This window comes from Carlito syrichta, unplaced genomic scaffold (assembly GCF_000164805.1).
Source record: "Carlito syrichta isolate Samal-C Ts95f unplaced genomic scaffold, Tarsius_syrichta-2.0.1 Scaffold305650, whole genome shotgun sequence".
NCBI classification, from domain to species: domain Eukaryota; kingdom Metazoa; phylum Chordata; class Mammalia; order Primates; family Tarsiidae; genus Carlito; species Carlito syrichta.
Genome location: NW_007249746.1, coordinates 292,254 through 311,812, shown reverse-complemented (window position 1 = coordinate 311,812; position 19,559 = coordinate 292,254). Strand labels below are relative to the sequence as shown.

At 36.0% G+C, this 19,559-nt stretch overlaps 1 protein-coding gene across 1 annotated transcript in view; it reads left to right on the top strand.

The window, feature by feature from the left end:
- The first annotated feature begins 1 nt into the window (after position 1).
- Positions 2 to 19,559, top strand: part of MMS22L (MMS22 like, DNA repair protein) — a 138,999-nt gene continuing 119,441 nt past the window's right edge. Inside the window, exons 1-8 of the mRNA XM_008062069.1 lie at positions 2 to 193; positions 1,186 to 1,311; positions 3,245 to 3,294; positions 7,994 to 8,081; positions 8,177 to 8,354; positions 10,844 to 10,934; positions 13,074 to 13,204; positions 15,493 to 15,606. Coding sequence (XP_008060260.1) covers positions 24 to 193; positions 1,186 to 1,311; positions 3,245 to 3,294; positions 7,994 to 8,081; positions 8,177 to 8,354; positions 10,844 to 10,934; positions 13,074 to 13,204; positions 15,493 to 15,606 — 948 coding nt within the window. The 5' untranslated portion in view covers positions 2 to 23. The remainder of the gene's footprint in view (positions 194 to 1,185; positions 1,312 to 3,244; positions 3,295 to 7,993; positions 8,082 to 8,176; positions 8,355 to 10,843; positions 10,935 to 13,073; positions 13,205 to 15,492; positions 15,607 to 19,559) is intronic.

Genomic DNA, 19,559 nt, shown 5'->3' with positions numbered 1-19,559 from the left:
CGTGGCCGATCATGAAGTGAACCATGGATGGCTGCTCTGCCGCCTCGACGTTGCTAACTGACAGCTTGGAGCTGGAGCTGGGGTCAGAGTGGTGCAAGCCCCCTTGCTTTTCCTGTGCTATTGACCACAGAGCGGGAGGAGGAGGAAAACGTTTTTCTGGAGAATCCTACCTTTGCAGCGGGGCCCTTAAGCGGTAGGTGACACTCTGGCTTCCTCTGGTAAGATTGTCAGGAATGTTCCTCTGGCTTCCCCTCTAGGAATGTTATTTATTATTTCAGCCCATTGAGCTTGGTGTCTACCAAGCCATAATTTGTCAATCAGCTTAGTGTATCACAAGGGTGTGAATTAATATGAGTTCTGCTGTTGGTTTCCTGGGTAAGAGCTTTGGGGTCTTAAGGAGCGCATCCTTGGTAGTTGGGGCTCTCTTACCTCATTGCCACCCCTGCTTTGCCTAGGGAGCTGGACACTGATTTCCCGTTCACATAAAGTGAATTCTTAACCACCTGAGCCTTTTGAAAGGGTATTTTTTTTTTTTCTAAAGAGTGTGACAGTAATCTAGAGCTTTTCAGTAATTTTTAAGTAAGACATGAACATTTTTTGTGGGCCCCTTCTAATCCTGGATATCTGTACATACAGAAGTCTAGTAGACTTATTCTTGCATTAGGCAGGTATATATATATTACAGTACAGTTGCTAGTTTTTAAAATGTTTTGACAATATCTGCTGAGGCAATTTCAGTCAGAGAGGAAACCATTTTTGTTAATTTTGTAGCGTATTTTGTTAGAGGACTTAAGTAGAGTACCCAGCTTGATCAGGCTATTCACCCTACATGGCTCGGGATGTAAACTTTTAGCAGTCTTAAAAAATAAAATGTCTCCTCAAAGGATGAAATTCTACAACCGAAGACCAAAAAATGTGAAGACAGGCAAAAATACGTTTTCTAGAATCCGTTTTAGGTTTTTCTCTTAAGTCACATTGTTCTTTAGTTATACTTTATCACTATATGAGATTGAAATTTTGATGTCTGCCTATTGAAATCCTGAATATGTAAGGTACCAAGGCATTTTCCGACTTTTTATATGTGTCATATGTAATGTGGGTTCAAGTCATATAAAAAACGACGTGCTATATATATTATGGGACTTAGCATACTTTTGTGAGATTAAATCAGGATTTTCATTTCAGATTAATTTTGAATCTCGATCCTTTACCAACTAATTTTGAAGAGGATACAGTGGAAATATTTGGCATTCAGTGGGTTACTGAAACAGCATTAGTGAATTCATCTAGAGATCTCTTTCACTTATTCAGGTATTTATTCTTTTTAACTTTCTGTCAGTGTAGGTGCTGTTCAGTTTTGGAAGTTACATTGTTGGGTGGTGTCTAATTAGAATTATACTTGTTGCTCACTTGATCATCTTACTAGTTACAAAAATCAAGCAGTAATGGCTGATGAATAATGGTTTTAATGAATTGCTATTTATTGATTTTTCAGAATTTGTATTCTTTGTCTTTGAGGCTTTGACCTACAATTTTTGGAAGAATATTACTTTTGTTGCTTAATAGCCAGAGTCCTTCAAAGATTCTTTAGAAAATGGACTCATTCTTTCCAAATTCATATTTTATATTACTGTGTAATAAAATATTCTGTACCTGGACATTTAAAAAATTATTCAATGGAAATTTTCAAACATACACAAAAATAGAATGGTATAATGAACCTCCACATAATCTCCCTTAGTTATAGTAAACATCAAGTTTTTATCACATCTCCTTCATTTGTTCCACTTCCTCTTTTTTTGGCTTAAGTATTTGTAAGCAAATTCTAGGCATCATGTCATCTCACCCTTAAATACGTAAGTATACATTTCTTAAAAATATGAATTTTTTTTTTTTTTTGAGTTGGTGTCTCACTCTTGCCAGACTGGAGTGCAGTGGCATGTTCCCGCCCACCGCAGCCTCGACCTGCTGGCCTCCAGTGATCCTTCCGCCTCAGCCTTCCAAGTAGCCGGAACCACAGACGCGTGCTACCATGCCCGGCTAGTTTTTGATTTATTGTAGAGATGAGGTCTCGCCAAGTTCCCCGGGCGGGTCTTGAACCCATGGGCTCAGGCAATCCTCTTGCCGCGGCCTTCCAAAGTGCTAGGATTACAGGGTGAGCCACTGAGCCCATCCAAAAAATATGAATTTTTAAAAACTATAACATGGTATCATCTCAATAAATTTAAATTAGTTCTTCGTTATCATTTAAGACACAGTTCATATTCAGATTTTAGATAATTTTGAATCAGAGTCAGTTTTGAAAGCAAATTATTCAAAAACATTAAAAAAAATATGGTATATTTAAATGAAAATGAAAATGGAGAGGCGGAGGGATTTCTTATTCCATCCTCATCCTGTGAGACCCTATGAAGAGACTTGACTGTATCTGTGCCGTGTTATATGTTTTATTGGGAGAACAGGCTGAATGAGTGATTCTCTGTAATACTGAACGTTGAAGAATGAGTATTTTTCTAGGACATAGGTCATGAATATGGGTCAATCTTTAAAGAATTTGAAAGCACTAGGAAGACTAGTAAGAGAATATTACAATCAGCAATTAAGATGGAACATCACAAACAGCTTTCCCTGATAACTCTAGTCGACGTTATTTCTTTTCTGAACTTTTATTATACAATGGTAAGATAGATACAACTTAAAATTTTATTATAGGAGTTTTTTGTTTGTTTGTTTTGTTTTTGAGTTGGAGTCTCACTTCATTGCTCAGGCTGGAGTGCAGTGAAACCCTCACGGCCACCCCAGTGTTGACCTGCTGGGCTCTGGCGATCCTTCCGCCTCAGCCTTCCAAGTAGCTGAAACTATGGGCACATGCTATCATTCCCGGCTAATTTTTGATTTATTGTAGAGATGAGGTCTCTCCAAGTTCCATGGACTGGTCTCAAACCCTCGGGCTCAGGCAGTCCACTCGCCTCAGCCTCCCAAAGTGCTGGGATTGCAGGCTGAACCACCAAGCTAAGCCTATTATATGACTATTAATCTGGAATTTTTTATGTATCTTAACTCTTAAATATATAAACAGCATCTCGTTGATGGTGAAATATATGATATTTGAAATAACTTTTGAGGTATATTCAGCATTCATAAATAAGAGGTATTGAAACTGGGAAATAGAGTTGGAAACATCCATGTAATTGTAACATGCTTCAAATTATTCTAAAATTAACTCTCACTTTTTAAAAATTAGGCAACAACTATACAACTTGGAAATCTTGTTACAGTCCAGTTGTGATTTTGGTAAGTTTAAAGTGTGTTTAATGGCAAAAAGGAATTCTGCTGCATGACAGTGAGTTGTACATGGGCCCAAGATGGTATAATTGGGATATCATAATAATATGGAGGAAATGATAGGCTAGAAATTAACAATACAGGGTATTTAGTGTTCAGAAAAAGTATGACTTTTAAATTTTCTTGTAGCTTAGATTTATGGGATTTTTCCAGATCTGTAAGTCTTAAAAGTTTACCTGACTCAAGGAAGCTAAACTTCTTGGGAGTAAATTAGTGCTTGCTTTGGAAGTAGAGAGGCATGGAGAATTTAAACAAATTAAAAAGTGCCAGACCTCATGCTATCTTCTTGATCTTTTCTGCTTTTTTGTTTGTTCGGTTTGGCATTTAATGGCTTACTGATTTTTTTGGATATTGATATAGTTAAGGTAGTAAAGGGAATTTAAAGGTAATGTGTTTTAGTGCAAGCTGTCTGCTTCTCTTTTTTAGCAATTTTAGTGCAGTGTAGTATTTGGAATCATGGCCTTGCAGATAGCCTGGCTTCCTAGCTAATTGTGGGTCTCACATGGAGTAATAGTTCCTACCTCATTGAGTTCTTGTGAGGATTAAATGCCATAATGCACATTGAATACTTAATACAGTGTCTATTTTTAGTGATGCCCGACAACCTGGAACTCATTTTTGGTTAAACAGGTTTATTATCTTCTGAAGCAAGGAAAATTACACATTATGAGTAACATTTGGGGCTTCTCAATAAGAACTTGTGCTGCTTGATTGTGGGTAGCATTTAAGAGGGATGAGGCTTTATTCTGTATTGGGTGCTGTTAAGCAAGAACAGTTTGATGATTGGGTATTTTAATTTTTGTCTAGGAGATGGAACCAAAGTAGATTAGGGAAGATCCTAATTAGTAAAGAGACAATAGTCATGATCACTAGAAGAGGGGGGATTTTCTTTTGTATTTTGTTTTGTTTTGTGTGTGTGTGATTACGTAGTGCCATGGTTCTGTGTTCAGACATGATACAGAGGTTTTGTTTTTGTCTTGTTTAACCATAATCATGGAGTGACCTTGCCTCATTTTTTACATTTTATGAAAATTGTTTATTTTCAGTAGGGAACATCATAGCCTAGCTGTTTGCTATCAGCTGTCAGGCTATTTGTTTTATCTTTTTAATATGTGATCTGTAAATATTAGTTATTATTTTATAATTATCATCTGGTAAATCCCTGCTTCATACCAGGCATTATGCAAGGTGCTGATGAATCAAAGAGGAAAAATATGCTGCTAAGAGTTTGCAGTTGTGTAGGACAGATAGACATGCAAGCATCGGTGAGCACGGGAATGAAAACATATAGTGATAGAGACATGTACAAGTTGCTATGGGAGCCAAGGCCTTCTCCTGTTTGTGTGTCCATCACTTAAGTGATTCCTGGTCTGGATCTTCATGGATAGGAAAGAATTAGCTAGGCAAAAGATTTGTTGGAAGTTTTTAGGACAGGAAGAGGTATAGACAGAAAAAACCTGTATAGACAGAGACACTGAGGTGTATAAAACATAAAAGTTTAGGGAGCATGGAGTAAGGAATAATTATGTATGGTTGGATCAGAGTGTGATGAATTTATTTATTTATGAGTTGGAGTCTCACTCCATTGCCCAGACTGGAGTGCAGTGGCATGCTCATGGCCACCCCAGTGTCAACCCGCTGGGCTTAGGTGATCCTTCTGCCTCAGCCTTCCAAGTAGCCAGAACTATAGTTGTGCGCTACCATGCCCGGCTAATTTTTTTGACTTATTATAGAGATGAGGTCTTGCCAAGCAAGTTGCCAGGCTGTTCTTGAACCCATGGTCTCAGGCAATCTCACCTCAGCCTCCCAAAGTGCTGAGATTACAGGCTTGAGCCACCGCACCTGGCCAAGTGTGTATGAATTTAGGGAGGATGAAATGACAATTAGCTTTGGAAACCATGCCAAAGAGTCTGAATATTATTTTGTAACCCCTGAGATAAGATCAGAGTGTAAGAACAAAAATACCTTTACTACATAGAATGACTTAAGTAAATAGGGTTTATGGAAGTCATTAATTATGCAGGATTATTCCTTGAAATGCCATTATGAACCTAAAACCACTGCAGTGGACTATTTGTTACACTGATGTTTTTGTTGCTTAAAAGAGTTTTTAATGACAGATTTGTTGGACAGGTTAGTAGTATTAAGGGTTATTCATAGATCAACTTGTCCTGCCATGTAGCTGTGTCAGAACTGTTAACTAACTCATATAGCTAGCCTTGGCCCTCAACCCTCCCAGGAAGCCCTTGTGTAGGGTCACTTCCTGGCAAGTGCATATAGTTCTTGTGCTAGTCCTTACGCTCCAAGGATGATTTCCAGTTGAGGCAGAATAATATACATAATAATTATTTTGCTGATGCTTGTTCTTAAATACAGATATTGGTGTTACCCTTTCTCAGATTTTTTTTTTGCCTCTAGACACTCTCAGTGGATTTTTATATTTCTATCACATCTTGTTTCATCCGTCTTTAATATATGGAGTATGTGTATAGCTGCTGTTTTTATCTTTGTTGACTGCTAATTCTTTTAGCATTGCCATTTCTGGATCTGTTTGTATTGATTGATTTTTCTTCTGGTTCTGTGATATATTTTTCTGCTTCTTTGAACATCTAGTATTGTTTTATTGTGTGATGGACATTATGGATTTTACATTGCTGCTTTCTGGATTTTTTTTTTTAATTCCTCAGACTAGGTATTAAATTTTGTTTTAGCTTGCTATTAAATACTTCTAATCCAATGGCTTTTTAAAGCTTGTTTTACATTTTGTTAGGACTTTTAAAAGCAGCCTTTAGTTTAATGTTAGTTTAACCTAGTAAATTAGCCTAGGAAGGCGTCTGAGAATTTCTTCTGGTACCTGGTGTATTGTAAGGTTTTTTTTGTGCTTGATAGTAGGAACTTAAACTATTCCCTGACTGCGTAAGCTATATAGGGAATTGTTTTCTGATTTTTTTTTCCTGGTCTTGGATACATTTTTTCTCCTGCTAGAATGGATCAGTCTCAAAATCTCAAAAGAGACCTTCTTTATGTTTCCAGAGCTCTTTCTTTGTGTAGCTTCTTTCTCTTTGGTACTTTTGTCGTACAAGTTTAGACTCTTCTGAACTCAGATCTCATGTCTCCTCATCTCAGTGAGTTGGGCCCTGTTTACGTTCTCCTTCCCTTATTGCAGCCTGGAAACTGTCTCTAGGTGGGAAGCTGGTGCAATTGTAGGACTTACTTTCTCTCTGAGAGAGCAGTCTTGTATTGCCTTGTATCCAGTGCCTGAAAATTTGTTTTATTTTGTCTTTCTGGTTTTCAAGTTTAAGGTGGGAGATGGATAAATCTGATCCATTTACTCCATCTTGCCTGGAGCAGAAATTCACAACAATTATTTTTAAGAGAGTACTGCCTTTATGGGCTGAGAATTGTGAAAATGGGGAATGATAGGACTTTTTATGGGTGAAATTAAGCCATAAAAATGTAATTCAATATGGAGGTATTGCACAAGGTTGCATTTATGCTTCTGTTGGTTTTGCCAAAGTAGTGGCATGTTTGCTTATTTGAATTCAGATTTGGAAATCTGTTTAGTATAGATGAGAATTTGTTGCTTATAATTCTCATCATGTTTTCTCTGCTTTTGTTTACTGATTGTCTCTTACTCATTTTTCCTATAATGGTTTGTATAGTAACTACTTCGATAATTCTTGCTGATGTAAATGTTGAAGTAAGCAAGGGAAAGATGGCATTGACTGAGATTGGGAGAAATACAGGAGCTATTAAAAATTCATTCAGGGTCTTATAAGTCATTATAAGGAATTTTGATTGTATTCTAAATATGGTAGTTAGCTTTTCATGGGTTTTGACTTGGAAGCAATCAGAATTGATAAACATTTTAGGCAGATTTTGTGCTTAGATAATAGGGGGACAAAAGAGAACATGAGAATTCTTGTAAGAACCCTGTTGTAGTCGTTTAAGAGATTGTAGGGAAAATGGATAGTTTCAAGGTATATTTGGTTATAAACTTAATAGAACTCTGGATTAAATGTAAAGTTAAAGGAAATGGAAGAATTAAGAATGACACGGGCTACTGGTGACATCATTTTATGAAATGGAGAAAACATGGGCAGCATGAACGGGTTGTGGAAGAAATAGAAGCATGTATTATTTGCACTGTCTGAGCAGTTAAAGTACAGAAGTTAGTTCGGCAGTTTAACATGCAAGGTCTGGGGTGTAAAGGAAAGGTGAAATACAGTTAACCCTTTTGGAGCTATTATCATTTATTGATAAAGGAACTGATGAGAATGTAGGAAGAGCTATACAAAGAGGCAAGGGCTCATGACTGAAACTTGAAGCATTAGTAGTATAATTAGTAGTACCATGGTAGTAGTAGAATTGAGGAGAAGCCAATAAAGGAGAGGTAGGAGAAAGGACACATGAGGCAGTATGTAGTGTCATTGAAACCAGGTATAGCCCATGCTACTGTGAGAGCTAATTACTTGAGGACATTAGACCAGGCAACATGGGATTTTGAAGTGTCTTGGGGGCAAGAACCACATGGGACTCAATGAAAAAAGTTCTAAGATAGAGAATTGCTGCTGGTATCACTTATATTTTTTTTACTTCACTGTCCACTTATTTAAACTGTAATTGACATTGCTTATTTTGATTTCAGGGACAGTATCAACCCTACATGGCAAAGCAGACAATATTAGACAGCAGTGTGTAATGTTTCTCCATTATGTTAAAGTTTTCATCTTCAGGTAGGATGTCAGATGAGTATTTTGATTACTGCATGAGTTTCTGTGTGTATATTCGTGCAGACTGTGGTTATTTATTTTGTGTAATTATTTTTTAGGTACCTGAAAGTACAGGATGCTGAGAGTCATTTTCTTGTCCATCCCTATGAGACTTTGGAGGCTCAACTTCCCTCAGTATTGGTTGATGAGCTTCATGGATTACTCTTATATATTGGACATCTGTCTGAACTTCCCAGTGTTAATATAGGAGCATTTGTAAATCAAAACCAGATTAAGGTTTGACTTGTTTCATTTAATTTGTAAACTATCAACCGTCTCCCACAAGAAATATTTATTCAAGAATGAGATAAATTAGTCAAGAGTGTAGCTCTGGAACCTGACTGTGCCTGAGCTGAAATTCTTCCCCATACCCCTTTATTAATTACATGTTCATCTCTTGCTTCAGTCTTCCCGTGTATATTGTTCATATGACTTGCTACAGTTATTGGTATAATTAAATAAATTAATATGCACAAAGTTCTTAAAACATAGTATACACTGAATTAGTAGCTATTCTCTTTCTTTTTATGACAGCGTAAATATTTAAAAGTTTTAAATAAAATAAAATAGACTTTATTTTCTAAAATTGATATCATCTTCCCCATTGATAAAAGTTTGGGTAAGCTGTGGTTTATATATTTTAGTAAGATTCAAGAAGATCAGCTCATAAAAAATATACTTTCATTGTATGTATTCTGACTTCTGAGACTTTTTTTTGTAATGTGATTAAGATTGTTTCAGGCCGGGCTTGGTGGCTCAGCCTTTGAGAGGCCGAGGCGATTGGATTGCCTGAGCCCACAGGTTCGAGACCAGTCTGGGCAACTTGGCAAGACCGCATCTCTACAATAAAATTAAAAATTAGGCAGGTTTGGTGGCGCGTGCCTGTAGTTCCGGCTACTTGGAAGACTGAGGGTGACCAGAGCCCAGCAGGTTGATGCTAGGGTGGCCGTGAGTGTGCCACTGCACTCCAGCCTAGGTGATGGAGTGAGACTCCCAACTCAAAAAAAAAAAAAAAGGATTGTTTTGACTATGCCCTTTTCCCCCTACCTATAATAATCATTCACATATAATTGTATAATAATTTGTGCATAAGGGTTCTGTAACTAGGTTTTGCCTTTCGTTGGCTTTTTTTTTTTTTGAGTTGTAGTCTCACTCTGTCGCCCAGACTGGAGTGCGGTGGCCGCTCCCGGCCACTGCAGCCTTGACCTGCTGGACTCCGGCTATCCTTCCACCTCAGCCTTCCAAGGAGCTGGAACTACAGGCGCGTGCTACCACGCCCGACTAATTTTTTGATTTATTGTAGCGATGAGGTCTCGCCAAGTTGCCCAGGCAGGTCTCGAACCCTCGGGCTCAGGCAGTCCACTCACCTCAGCCTCCCAAAGGCGCGGGATTACAGGCTGAGACACCAAGCCCGGCTTCATTGGCTTTTTAACTAGGGAGACTCAAATGTTATTTGAAGCTTAGAAGACTGAATTTTTAAAGCAGGGTGACTTAGTCTTCAATAAATAAAAAATACTACACACTAAAATATTCTTTTCTGAAACAAAAAAACCTTGTGAAATAAAATGCATTTTTCAAGGTTTTTTTTGTATATTCATTATATTTTATCGATCTTGTGTATGAAAAGTCTTGTTTTAGTTGGTATTTCCAGTTGAGTATCTTTATTTTTTTAGGAACTCTTTGTAATATAGATATTGGTTGGTCATTTTGCATTACACATATTTTCTTTAATTTATTTTTTCTTTTTCACTCATTAAACTGACTTCTTGGGTAGAGGATTTAAGTGTTTTCTATTTTCAGTTTTTTCTATTGTATCTATGCTACTAAAATATTTTGATTTTTTATATTTATCTTTTAATTCATCTCTTTTAAAAATATGCAGTGAGGTGGGAAATCTAATAATTATAAATGGATAAATTAATTCTTTTACTGGATGATCCATGCTTTTCTCATTAATTTGAGATACCACATTTATCTGTTTCTCTCATCCCTATTTTTATTGTTCATGTACTATCTATTCTTGTGCAGTACTGTTTTATCAGTGTAGTATTTTATTTTATTTGTATATTTGATAAGAAATGTCCCCTCTCCATTATTCTTTCTAGTTGTTTTAATGGAATGTGTTCTATCATTGTATTTATTTTTATAATGGTGCCAAATATTGACTGGAGGAAGGTTATTGATAACCTAGTACAGCACAGTAGTTAAAATGCTGTTTTTTTGAGTCAGAATTGAGTTTGAATCCTAATACATGAATTGAGAGGTAATTTTCTTCACCTCTTAACTTCCGTTTCTTAGTAGGGATGATGATAGTGTCCACATGGTAGTCTAAAGTTCTTTTGGTGAAATATTTTACAGGAGTTCTTAAATACTCCTGTTACATTAAAGATGTTTTCTACCTAAATTAAAAAAAAAATGTTTTAAAAAATTCTTTTACTGCCTTGCAGCTTTAGTAGAATCAGAGATTGGTTGGAAGGGACCTTTACTATACAAGTCTAAGTGGGTCTATTCTAAACCAACAGATGAAAATATACCCTGCTTTCAAAGATCTTCAGTGAAAGAATCCTCTAATAAACAACACAGAGGTTTTCCCTGAGCTTTTGAATAGTGGTAGGTTAATTAGTTCTTTATTCTTGTGTTTATGGAGGAGTGTTGTGACATGCTATATAAAATACCCAGTAAAGTATTAATGAATTCTCAGTCACAATTGATAATGTCATTCACAGCTTTTTCCACCATCATGGCATTTATTACATCTTCACTTAGATACACATTGGCTGGTGTTAGAAATTCTTCATATGCTGGGTGAAAAATTGAGTAAGTTTATGGATTTCTGTTCTTTTTTATCTAAACTTTTATTGCTTTTTAAAATTATGCAGATAATAAATACTTTCTAATAGTAAAAAAAAAAATCAAATAGTAACCAAAGTAATAAGTGAAAATTTTACTCCTTTTTTCCAGAGATAACTATTGGGAACAGCTTGGTTTGTTTATCTTTCCATACTTACTTTTTATCTGTTAGTATACATAGAGACTCATAGGTAGGATTTTGTTTATGTTTCTAACCACAGATAGTATCATTGTACTATTCAGTGTAAACTTTCATTTTGCTAAATGTTTTAGGGATCTGTTAGTGCATACAATTCTACTTTATCTGTTCAAGGGCTGCATATTATGGTTTTACTATTCTTTATTTCGCCATGTCTGTTTTTGAACATTAAGTTCCATTTTTTGATATTACAGATAATTTTTCACTGAACATCCTTGTGTGTAGATGTGCATCTTTAAACCATGTACATGTTCTGTAAAATAGATTTTTAGAAGTGGAGTGACACATTGAAATTTTAATATGTATATGCTGCTCTTTTGCTGAATAGTATATCCTACTAATTTATATACATTAACTGTTAATGTGTCTTTACCTCATACTCTTGCCAGTGGTGGATATTATCAATTATTTTTATTTTTTGCCAACTTGGTAGTGAATTTCCTTTTTTATTTTGCAATTTCTTGGTTATCTGTGAGGTTGAGCATCTTTACATTTTATTGTCTATATTTGCTTTGCTATTTGCTTATTATCTTTTGAAAACTTTGCTGCATTTTTTTTTAGTAGAAGTTTATATATATTATGGGTAAAAATTCTTTATTTTCTATTTTGTCTATTGATTTCTTGGTCTTGTTGTTTGGCATCTTTAGGTTCCATTACCATGCTATTATTTAAGTTGTAGAGACATCTATTATCCCAACATCTGCTTTTTAGTTAATAAATACTTTTATGTATACATATGTGTGTATAAACTTATGTATATATATACACACCGACATACACAGATGTACATAAATATATAATTTCCTCTCAGTTGGATTCTGTATTTCACATAATATATATGTATTTTTTGAGTCAAGATTCTCACTCTGTCATCCAGGCTGGAGTGCAGTGACATGGTTACAGCCACCACAGCCTCTACTTGCTGGGCTCAGGTGATCCTTCTGCCTCAGCTTTCCAAGGAGCTGGAACCATAGGCATGTACCACCATGCCCGGCTAATTTTTTGATTCATTGTAGAGGCAAGGTCTCGCCAAGTTGTCCAGGCTGGTCCTGAACCAGTGGGCTCAAGCAATCCTTTTGCCTCTGCCTCCCAAAGTGCTGGGATTACAGGCATGAGCCACCACACCCGGCTCCCATAATATTTTCTTAGAGTAATAGTCAGGTACACTTACTCTGATATAGGCATACATTTTGGTTATCTGTTACTTTGGTTTGCTCTATATTGTACCACAAAATAATGTGGTCAGTTAATATTTGTTAAAATAATGTTTTAAAGCCTTTGTTAGAAATGTGAATGAAGATTTTTCTGGTATTCTGTATTTTTCTTGTGATGTTGGCATTAATGCTTTTTAGAGATAGACTTACTAGAAAAAGAGAAGTTTATTAAATGGTATTTGGAAGGATTGGAAATTTTTTAAAGGTAATGTTTATCAACACTCACGTAAGAAAGTTTTTGTCAGCCGGGCTTGGTGGCTCAGCCTGTAATCCCACGCCTTTGGGAGGCTGAGGTGAGTGGATTGCCTGAGCCTGTGGGTTCGAGACCCGCCTGGGCAGGCGAGACCTCATCTCTACAATAAAATCCAAAAATTAGCCGGGCATGGTAGTGCGCGCCTGTAATTCCAGCTACTTAGAAGGCTGAGGCAGAAGGATTGCTGGAGCCCAGCAGGTCGAGGCTGTGGTGGCCAGGGGTGGCCACTGCACTCCAGTCTGGGCGACAGAGTGAGACTCCAACTCAAAAAAAAAAAAAGAAAGTTTTTGTCTTCAAATTCAAATGTTATTTGCAAAAATTTTAAAAACTATATATGTTTCTGTTTTATTATAATTTAAAAATGTGCAGTCACTTTTTCCTTTCTGAATTAGTAAAATCTACTGTAGTTTTAGATATAATTTATTTTATTACATTTTCAGAACAAGTAGTATATGGTCATGAGCTTATGAATCTGGCAGGTGACAGTTTAACCAATGTCAGCCTATTTGAAGGACATTGTGAAAATCTCCTTTGTGACTTAATAAGATTGTCACTCAACAGGTATGACAAGGTAATGCTTTAAGAATTTATTTGTATTTTTGGTATTTAAAGGCAATATTTAGTCCTTAATGAATGTGGTTTAATCTGTTAGAGTTTGATCTAAAATGGTTTGGATGTTAATGCTCCTAATTTTATGTTTAGTCACAATTATCTGGGAGAGAAAAGGATTTTAATTTAAATATTTAAAGCAGACTGCAATTAGTATTTTGAAGCCCCTCCATCCCCTTTTTAAAGAAAAATAGTCTTTTCCATCTTGTCAAAATAAGTAAATAAAAACAAAATTATTTATGGAAATGACTGGAAGTTTAACTTCTATCCATGTAGGATATCAACCCTTTAATAACTTATTGTATTGTTGTTACAGAATAATAATATAAATAATTAATTTAAAGAGGATTTTGTTTGCTTTCATAAAATGTCTAGAATTATGTGTGAAATTGTGTGTTTTTACTAGATTGTATTTATCATAGAGTGTTTACTGGAGACTGATTTAAAGGTGCTACAGAACATGTCATTGTTAAGTAGTTGACATCTGTAGTTATCACTTATTACAAACTGTAAGCATAAACTCTGCTTTTGGGAAATCAAGATTTAGGTAAATGAAGTTTTATAATTTATGAGAATTTAAATAGTTTTATGCATTGATTATCAGTATCTTTTACATTTAGTGTGTGTTTATAGTTAAAGTAGATTAACCTGAGAGAGTGATATCATTTAGAAACTTATTTTTTATCATTGACAAAAATTACATATATTTATTGTATAAAGCATTTTTACATATGCATACATTGCGGAATGGCTAAATGAAGCTAATTCACATGTCTGTTACTTCACATTCTTATTTTTTGTGTTGAGAACATTTAAAATCTAGTTTCCTAGTAGTTTTCCAGAATACAATAACAGTGCATTGTTGTTAACTATAATTATGTTGAACTTACTCCTTTTGACTGACTGAAATTCTGTGTCCTTTGACCAATATCCAATATCCCCATGGCCCTTTGAATGATCATTCTACTCTCTGAATCTGTGAGTTAGGTCACCTTTTTTAGATTCCATGTGAGTGAGGTTATGTGTTATTTAGCTTCCTGTGTTTGGTATTTTTCCTTTAGCATAATGTCCTCCAGGTTCATCCATGTCTTTGGAAATGACAGAATTTCCTTCTTAAGGTTGAATAGAATGGTCATGCACTGTGTAGCAATGTTTCAGTCCATGACAGACTGCATTTAAAAGGTGGCTATATCATATAGCCTATGTAGTAGGCTAAAAAGGTTTTATATACTGTCTCTGTTGTTTGCCTAATGATGCATTTCTCAGAACATATCCCAATGTTAAGTGATTGTATTCCATTGGGTATGTAAACCACATTTTCTTATCCATTATTCCATTAATAGACACTTTGGTTGATTCCATATCTTGCCTGCTGTGAATAATACTGCAGTACACATGGGAGTGCAGATGTTGCTTCAACGTGCTGATTTCATTTTCTTTGCATATATGCCTGGTAGTGGGATTGCCGCATCATATGGTAGTTTTGTTTTTAATTTTTTGAGGAACTTTCATATTATATTACATAATGCTGTACTAATTGCACATTCTCATCAGCAGCATGCAAGGATTTTTTTGTTTTTGTTTTTTTCTCCACATTCTAACACTTGTTACCTTTTGTCTTTTTGATAACAACCATTCTAACGGTATGAAGTAGTATCTCATCAAGTTCTTATTTGCATTTTTTGAAGATTAGTGATACTGAACATTTTTTATTGACTTGCTTGCCATTTATATATCTTCCTTTAAACAATGCCTTTTCTTATTTTTTGCCCATTTAAAAAATCTGGTTGTTTTCTTGCTACTGAGTTGTTTGAGTTCTTTATATATATTAGCTCCTTATCAGATGTATGGTTTGCTGATATTTTCTCCCATTCTGGAGGTTTTGTCTTCTTTTTGTTGATTGTTTCCTTTGCTGTGCACATTACTTCCTTTATTGTTTGATGTATTCCTATTTGTCTATTATCATTTTTGTTGCTTGTGCTTTTGGGGTCATATCCGAAGAAATAATTGCCCAGGCCAATGTCTTGGCTCATTTTCCCTATGTTTTATTCTACTAGTTTTACAATTTCAGGTCTTAGATTTACATCTTTAATCTATTTTGAGTTGATTTTTGTATTTTAATGGGACATTTTGAAAACCTAATTTTATCTAATTGAGAATAAATTTTGAGGTATTTAAATCACTCTTTTTACAGCATTTACAGTTCTGCTGCTACCTTGCAAATTACTCGTTTTGATTTTTTTCCTGTAGGTTAGGCCTTCCGAATCGTTAATGAGTGACCATTGTGCATGTCCATGCTTTAGAGAATTATGGGTTCTACTCACTCATCTGCTAGACCACAGAAGTAAATCGTCTCTCTCAGACGTAAGTTGGAAAAATTGATGTGTTAGTTATTGTTATCCAGTAAGGTTTTGGCCAAGCAAAATCTTAGTAACTTCCTTCTTTATAATAAGGCATTAACTAAGCACTGAATAGTTACTTACTTATTTATTTATTTATTTATTTTTGAGTTGGAGTCTCACTCTGTCACCCAGACTGGAGCGCAGTGGCCGCTCTCGGCCACTGCATACTTGACATGCTTGGGCTCTGGTGATCCTTCCACCTCAGCCTTCCAAGTAGCTGGAACTACAGGCGTGTGCTACCACGCCTGGCTAATTATTGATTCATTGTAGAGATGAGGTCTCGCCAAGTTGCCCAGGCGGGTCTCGAACCCACGGGGTCAGGCAGTCCACTCACCTCGGCCTCCCAAAGCGCTGGGATTACAGGCTGAGCCACTGAGCCCGGCCAGCACTGAATATTTATTTCATTTTTAACCTTATTTATTTTTAACCCCAAACTGATAATATAAAAAAATCTAGGGGAGGTATAAGATTTGACTCTCTTATTTTGTCAAGTTTCTTATATTTTGTTCTATCCAGAATTTTTTAGGCTAAAATATTTAGTACTCTCTAGTAATTTAGAAAACATTTTAGATAGGAAATGTGACAAATTTAGATGATTTGCCACATTTTATTTCTCAATTTTAATTCTCAATTTTACAGCATCTTATTTCAAGGAGGGAGGAAGAGAAACACAAAGAGGAAGATGGGAAATTGTCTTTCACCTCATTGAGACATGTCTTGAGAACAGGTCATTTTATTTCAAGTGTTGCAGATTATTGAAAAAGAAATATTCATAGGTAGAAGTATTTTACATTTATGATATAAAAAATATTTTATGATTTATAATATGAAAAAAGTACTTTTGATTTTTCATGGGTGTTTAAATTTTCCTATTTTCTATAGTTCGGGGTTTGAGTGCTGCTCTCTAAACCTTTGCACTCAGATGTCCCCTCTGGGAACATTGTAAATCTAGTAAACCACTCTGATGTCCCCTCTCAGTGTATATAGAGACTGTTTGTGCTTATATAAGACAAACTTAAGCAAGTGCAAATTTTTCAAAAATGTATGTTTCCTTGAAGTTTTTCATTCAAATTGCATGAAAAAGCAAGTTGAGATGGAATGAATATATATATATAAATAATATATATATATATAAAAGCAGTCATTGTGTAGAAAGAGCATGAAGTGCTTTCTTTCACAGTGATGCTGACACTTTTTTGTAACAGAAGATAGCAATTAAGAGCGTTTGTATAAGAAAGGCAGCTGTGAGTATGTATCATATGGCAAACATGAAAAAATAGATAAGCAAATTATTGTAGCCTCAAAAGAAAAATACTTTCAAAGTTGAAGACAGATCATATTGAAGTATCAAGTATCACAGATCGAATATCTCTATCTGCACTAAATTGGAAAGGCAATAATTCTTTTTATAAATTTCATTTCATGATTTTGTAATTTACAATTAAAATTTTTTACCCATTTATTTAGTTTGCAGAGCAATGGCAAAGTGAAAAGGCAAAAGTGAGAGTTATAAGCAGCAGTGAAGATGAGGTAGATTTAGACTTTTATACAGATAAGTTAGAAAAAGTAAATATTGATGTGGAACAAAATGATGGTAGTGATAGTGTTAACATCCCACCAAGAAGAAAACGGGTGAATGTAATAGAAAGTGATAGCGATGAAAGTGTTATTAGTCGAAGAAGTAGAAGACAACATATCGTGAAGCGAAGAATGGGAAGATGTTACAGAAAAGACAGTCTTCCAGTGAGAGTAAATTTTGTTGTATATCCTCAAACAACAGGACCACAAATAGCAAATAATATAAGAGAACCGACTATTTTACTCTGTATTTTGCAAATGAATGAGTGGATAGTGTAATAAAAGAAACAAATCTTTATACAGATGATGAAAATAAGGAAAAAGCAGCTATCACATAAGTCGATTTGGCATTAGTGGTATGATGTTGACCAACAGTTATCTTAAATATGGGAATAATTGTAGTACCACATTTGCAAGTGTACTACTGGCCAACTGCTTTCAATAGCAAAGATTCTTTTCAGAAACATTCAGTAGAGGAGGGTTTATGCAGATCTTTTGTATGTTTCATTTGAAGACACTTGCGTTGAGTGATGGCACGATCAGAACTTGTATTCAGAATGCCAATAATTATCTAGAATACATCGATTCAGAATTTTTGCAATATTTCATACCAGATAAGGTGATTTGTGATGACAAATACATTGTTCAATTTAATGTGGAAGGAAGAAAACGAGATGGTATTGTCTGCTTGAATAGAAAAACACCATGTGGAAGATATCAAACAAATTACTATCGTACAACATGTATCAATGAACCTGCAATGCATGTCTGTGACTGTTTCACATGTTACCACACATTAGAAAAATGGAACAAGCCGGGCTCGGTGGCTCAGCCTGTAATCCCGCACCTTTGGGAGGCTGAGGTGAGCGAATTGCCTGAGCCCGCGAGTTTGAGACCCGCCTGGGCAGCAAGACCTCATCTCTACAATAAATCAAAAAATCAGCCGGGCGTGGTAGCGCATGCCTGTAATTCCGGCTACTCGGAAGGCTGAGGCGGAAGGATCGCCGGAGCCCAGCAGGTCGAGGCTGCGGTGGCCGGGAGCGGCCACTGCACTCCAGTCTGGGCGACAGAGTGAGACTCCAACTCAAAATAAAAAGAAAAATGGAACATAGCTGGGAATGGTGATTCACGCCTGTAGCCCAGCACTTTAGAAGACTGAGGCAAGAGGATTGCCTTAACCTGGGGGTTTAAGACCAGCCTGGACAACTTGGCGAGACCGCATGTCTACAATAAATCAAAAAATTAGCCAGACTTGGTGATGTGCCTGTGGTTCCAGCTACTTGGAATGCTGAGGTGGAAAGATCGCCTGAAACCAGCAGGTCGATGCTGCAGTGGCCGTGAGTGTGTCACTGTACTCTAGCCTGGGTGGCAGTGAGACTGACTCAAAAAAGAAACAATATATATAAGATATAAGATTTAGATTTCTTTTGGTCATAAGTAAGTTCCTCAATGTCCAAAATTACATTATAAGCCAAATATCATAATAAAATAATTGATTCCAATGCTGTACTATTTAATATGAAGTGATTAGTTTTTCACTATTTTGTAAAGTATGATCGAGTTGCTGAAAGGTGATCTGCAAGATGCCTCCAAGTGCAAAGGGTTAATTTTAATGACTGTAGTTTTGTGTATTTACAAGTATTGTATTAGTTTGAGTTATTATTTTAGTAGCATATAAGTATAAATGTAATGTATTTTTGCTCATTATTAAGTTTTTTTTTTTGAGTCAGAGTCTCACTATCAATCAGACTAGAGTGCAGTGGCACGCTCACGGCTACCATATCCTTCACCTGCTGGGCTCAGGTGATCCTTCCACCTCAGCCCTCCAAGTAGCTGGGACCACTATACCTAACTAATTTTTTTGATTTATTGTAGAGATGAAATCTTGCCGTGTTGTTTAGGTTGGTCTCGAATCCCTGGGCTCAGGCAATCTTGCCCTGCTTCCCAGAGTGCTGGGATTACAATTGTGAGCAACTGCACCCAGCTGTTCCCAGTGTTTTGGTTTGCTAGAAGCAGATGTCAGCTTTCTGTATTGAGACTTAAATGTTTAAAAGTCTCTGATTTTTTTTCCTTTTTTTGGGCCAGTTTTAAGAAGTTCACTGACATGGTAAACACACATTTTTTTCATTTTCTCAAACCCTGTCTTTATTATTTGATTATAAGCATTTTGTACTTCTTTTTTTTTTTTTTATTTTTTGAGTCAGAGTCTTACTCCATCACCCAGGCTTGAGTGCAGTGGCACACTCATGGCCACCCCAGCGTCAGCCTGGACTCCTGTGATCCTTCTGCCTCAGCCTTCCAAGTAGCCAGACCTACAGTTGTAGGCTACCACACCTG